The following is a 4,617-nucleotide window of genomic DNA, read 5'->3' as shown; positions in this document are numbered from 1 at the left end:
TTTCCCGCCATTAAGCAAACTGTTACAACTACTAGACCTGTAACAGAAGGGACACATCTCAACTATATTGAAAGCAAATTTAGTCTAGGGTCAAGAGCAACTGGGAAAAACCCTGTGAACTTTATCGGTAAAAATATAAAAATTATGGTTATATTGACACTCTATTCTTTAATATCATTTTTATCAGAAACACAAGAAAATGCTAGACTTCAATTTAATACGGATATTTTTTGTGGTGATAATTTTTATTTGACTTTGATTCGGTCCTCTTCACATCTTAAATTATCTTTTATTTTAGATATTGCATTTAATTTTCAATTTTGACATTTTGTTATAATTGAGAGTAAATATATTTGATTAAACACCTTTTTTCATTTAACAAGATATTCGGAGGCAGATGGTTACATGGGTCAATAAGAAATGATTTATGATACAGAAAAGATGACTGTAAATTGTTTACCTGATTTTCAGATTTTGGTTATGGAATATTAGACCTGATTCTAAAGGTATGTTTGAATGTTATTTATTTTTATATAACCTTCATCGAATTATCTTTCAAGCAACTGATCAACAAAAGCTGAGGGTACAGATTTAAATAATTCTCACTAAGTTTATTTGATTTTGGATAGGCACATACAGAATGCAGGCTTCAAAGACGCGTATTTTCTGCAAATTCAAATATCCCGCACCGTTCAACTGTGCCTTTCTTTGGCAAATGTTTAATTACCGTTTGGAAGAGGACTGAGTGATAACCATATCACTATACTCCTGCTGAACCCTAGCGTTTGATTGCCAATATAAATATAAAGCAATAAATTCTTGTTATAAATGGAATATTGTAGTTTATTTTATTCGAGTACTCGATACTGATTGCGCGTTGCTGTGTGTTTATTCATGAAAAGTCTTCATTCTGTGCCAACATATCCCATTTATTTATTATGTGTTCTAATGCAAACAGTATATTTATTCAAAACAGGAATTGTCATGCTCTGTAAGAGTTGTGTATCCCTTTTTTAACATGAAATTATATTAAGATAAAAACAATAAATAATTGAAGTAAGCTTGTTGATTAGATTTTGGCTTTTTTCTCTTTTATGCTAGATGGAGATTGTAGATACCTTTACAAGAAGAATGTTACTTCAACGAATTTCGTCACATTCAACACAGGCCTAGGAACCTCAGTGAGCTTTTATGAACAACGGAAGAACCTTATCATCGAAGCTTTACTTCAGTCTGAAGCAGATGTGTTATGCCTAAATGAGGTATGTTTTGAATGGTTTTACACTAGTCAGTTTTGAGCTCTTCATTGCTTGCTTATCGGTGTGAGCCAAGACTCCGATGAATGTAAAATAAAAAATCAAAGATAATTTCTACTTTTAGATAGACAAAAAAAGGTGAAAAATAGCATGCGGAAAGTCGAAAGCAAACAAACAATGCCACTGTAAAAAAAAAACAAGAAAAAAAAACAGTACACAGTACACAAACAACATCGAAACTTCCAAAAATCCATTCGTAGTGTTAGATCTTTGGAAAAGCTAGTATTCGAATATTTGAGTTTCCGGATAGTGTCCAATTGCCAATCGAGTCTTAATTAAATGAGTATGGCTTTGCAAGGCTGGCGATGCATGTATAGCAAGAGACGTTTACAAAGTCAACAAATCAAGATTTGTGCCTTTTACAATAAAAGTGATTCCCTTTATTTTAATTTGTTTTCTTAAGGATGTATCTAAGTGAAGTTTAGGAATTTGTGTCTGGTGTTCGGAATTCTTGTTTTTCCCCCATCAAAATGTGTTAAAATCTATTGACAATCTTTTTGAATAAGACTTAAATAGCTCATAAAAAGTCATTTTCCAAAATGTAAGCAGTTTCTTGATTTCTTTACATTCGATTTGAGACCTCAATAATATCAATGCAAAATAAGGTGAAAGAACGAGTCAGCCTTTTTCCCGCAATTTAACAGAAAATATCTCGAAAAAGAGCTCCATAGTCAAAATTGATATCTTATCCTGTTCCTTATGCACTTCTGATTTACAGTATATCTTCTAAATTGTTTATTTCTTTAATTTGATCTAAGAACATCCTTAATTGCTGTACGAGTTTGAACTTTACTTAATTGATGTTGCTCCATATACAACAGATAAGGTGGAGTTATCGAATAAATTTTGTGTACTTTTAAAACTTCTATCTGATATAATTCAAGGATATAAATATTGTTATATTTTACAATCAAACAATTACACATTTTTAAATTCAGTTATGGTATGTAGAAGATTTGATACAGATCCAGAAAGCCTTACAGGGCAATTTTCCTCACTCTTTCAGCATAATTCACGATGACGCTGCCATTATTAAAGACAAACACACATTAGCTCAACCTCCGTGTGCTTCTGTCATTTTTCGAACAACGATGAAGTGTTTTATGACGCACTGTAACACATCGCGAAATTTGATAGAACAAGCTGGGTGCTTCTTGGTTACTTGCAACGCATCTCGTTTGCTTTCTGTGGAATGTTTAACATGTGTTATCATTAGCGGTACACATACTGTTAATGTAATAGAAAAATGTACCAACACATCTCCATCACGACAATTCAACGCGTTCAATCTGCCTGGACTTGCATTATTCAGCAAATTGCCTTTGGCGCACAGAAACCGACAGAACCTTATCCCTAATGTGAAACGGCTTGTTCCTAGATGGGTGCTTTCGGCTGAGGTATTTTACTTTTTGTACACTGTTAATCATGTTAATATAATTAAAAATTGTAGGGGAAATGTTGCATTTTCTAATAGTGTGTTAATTTATTTATTATGTTAGCAATGAATTCGCTACAAACTTCAAGATTTCATTCTACTTATTCAAAAAAACCCGGAAAAATATTCTCTGATTCAAAAATCTCATAATGTAGTTTTACCCATTTTTAGTTGCTAGTTATCATTCAAACATAATTTTGCAGGTTGAAAAAGTAGGCAGAATTGGTTGTACTCATTTTACAGCACTTATGCCATTTTCATACGTTGACCGTAAGTTATGTTACACGTAAAAGTTGTGACATGTGGTATTACATCTAAAATAGAACAAAAACGTCAAGGGTGTTATACACATACGTTTCCTTTGTGTTTTTCATTAACTACCAACCATACTAAACATTTTGATCGATATATATTATTTTATATGCACAATCAATTACTAATAAAATAAAAATTGCTTTAAAAAAATATTCGCCTTCAAAATATTTTATAACCGAAAACGTTCAATACATCAAATGTTAAAGAAAGGCAGAATTTTAAAAACATGGCTTTCATTAATATATAGTGTACTTTTTTACTGCACCGAATTAGCATTTCGACCAAAAAAAATGTTTCTTCAATATTCTTAACTCTATTCTGTAACCATTATAACATGTCTAGTTTTCTTTTCCTTTCAAACAGCTATTGTGCCACCTTTGTTTTCAAGCTTTGAAGAAGAAGATTTGAACAATACTTTACAAATATTAGACTATTTCAAATTTGCAAAGCAATATATGTTGATGGGCGATTTCAATCAGTCACCACTCAGGGCAAATGTAACACCTACATTGTCAGGTAAGTAAATTAGTTCTTCACAATATCTTTGTTCATGCTACTTGAATTGCATAACATACATGTATAATGGTTTATTTTTTTTAAATTGTTATTTGGATGGAGAGTTGTCTCATTGGCACTCACATCACATCTTCCTATATCTATATACACAAACAGAAACAAAACAAAAACAAAAACAAAAACAAAACAAAAGAAAAAAATAACAAAAAGATAGCATAACAAAACAAACGGAAAAGCAAAAACAATAAAAGTTATCAAAAGTACCAGGATTATAATTTAATACGCCAGACTCGCATTTCGTCTACATAAGACTCATCAGTGACGCTCATATCAAAATTGTTATAAAGCCAAACAATACAAAGTTGAAGAGCTTAGAGGATCCAAAATTCCAAAAAGTTGTGCCAAATACGGCTAAGGTAATCTATTCATGAGACAAGAAAATCCTTAGTTTTTCGAAAATATCAAAGCTTTGTATCAGGAAATTTATAAAAATGATCACATAATTGATATTCATGTCAACACCGAAGTCTGACTACTGGGCTGGTGATACCTTCGGGGACGAAACGTCCACCAGCAGTGGCATCGACCAAGTGGTGTAAATAGTTATCAAAAGTACCAGGATTATACTTTAGTACGCCAGACGCGCGTTTCGTCTACATAAGACTCATCAGTGACGCTCATATCAAAATAGTAATAAAGCCAAACAATACGAAGTTGAAGAGCTTAGAGAATCCAAAATTCCAAAAGGTTGTGCCAAATACGGCTAGGGTAATCTATTCCTGGGACAAGAAAATCCTTATTTTTTCGAAAATATCAAAGATTGTATCAGGAAATTTATAAAAATGATCACATAATTGATATTCATGTCAACACCGAAGTCTGACTACTGGGCTGGTGATACCTTCGGGGACGAAACGTCCACCAGCAGTGGCATCGACCCAGTGGTGTAAATAGTTATCAAAAGTACCAGGATTATACTTTAGTACGCCAGACGCGCGTTTCGTCTACATAAGACTCATCAGTGACGCTCAAATC

General features: G+C 32.6%; 1 protein-coding gene across 1 annotated transcript; it reads left to right on the top strand.

Annotated features, from left to right (window-relative positions):
• The first annotated feature begins 478 nt into the window (after window positions 1-478).
• LOC139527832 (uncharacterized) lies at window positions 479-4,271 on the top strand. Its single transcript, XM_071323510.1, has 5 exons — window positions 479-506; window positions 1,102-1,262; window positions 2,255-2,713; window positions 2,955-3,021; window positions 3,430-4,271. Exons 3-5 carry the CDS (start codon window positions 2,408-2,410, stop codon window positions 3,588-3,590), a joined length of 534 nt encoding a protein of 177 aa, XP_071179611.1. The 5' UTR covers window positions 479-506; window positions 1,102-1,262; window positions 2,255-2,407; the 3' UTR covers window positions 3,591-4,271.
• Window positions 4,272-4,617: the final 346 nt, after the last annotated feature.

Source organism: Mytilus edulis, chromosome 6 (genome assembly GCF_963676685.1).
Source record: "Mytilus edulis chromosome 6, xbMytEdul2.2, whole genome shotgun sequence".
NCBI classification, from domain to species: domain Eukaryota; kingdom Metazoa; phylum Mollusca; class Bivalvia; order Mytilida; family Mytilidae; genus Mytilus; species Mytilus edulis.
This window is presented reverse-complemented; position numbering and strand designations above follow the sequence as displayed.

Coding starts and splice junctions, on each gene's coding strand:
- LOC139527832 (XM_071323510.1), top strand. CDS start 2,408: ATGAAGTGTTTTATGACGCACTGTAACACATCGCGAAATTTGATAGAA. Junction 2,714..2,954: donor GATGGGTGCTTTCGGCTGAG/GTATTTTACTTT, acceptor ATAATTTTGCAG/GTTGAAAAAGTAGGCAGAAT. Junction 3,022..3,429: donor GCCATTTTCATACGTTGACC/GTAAGTTATGTT, acceptor CCTTTCAAACAG/CTATTGTGCCACCTTTGTTT.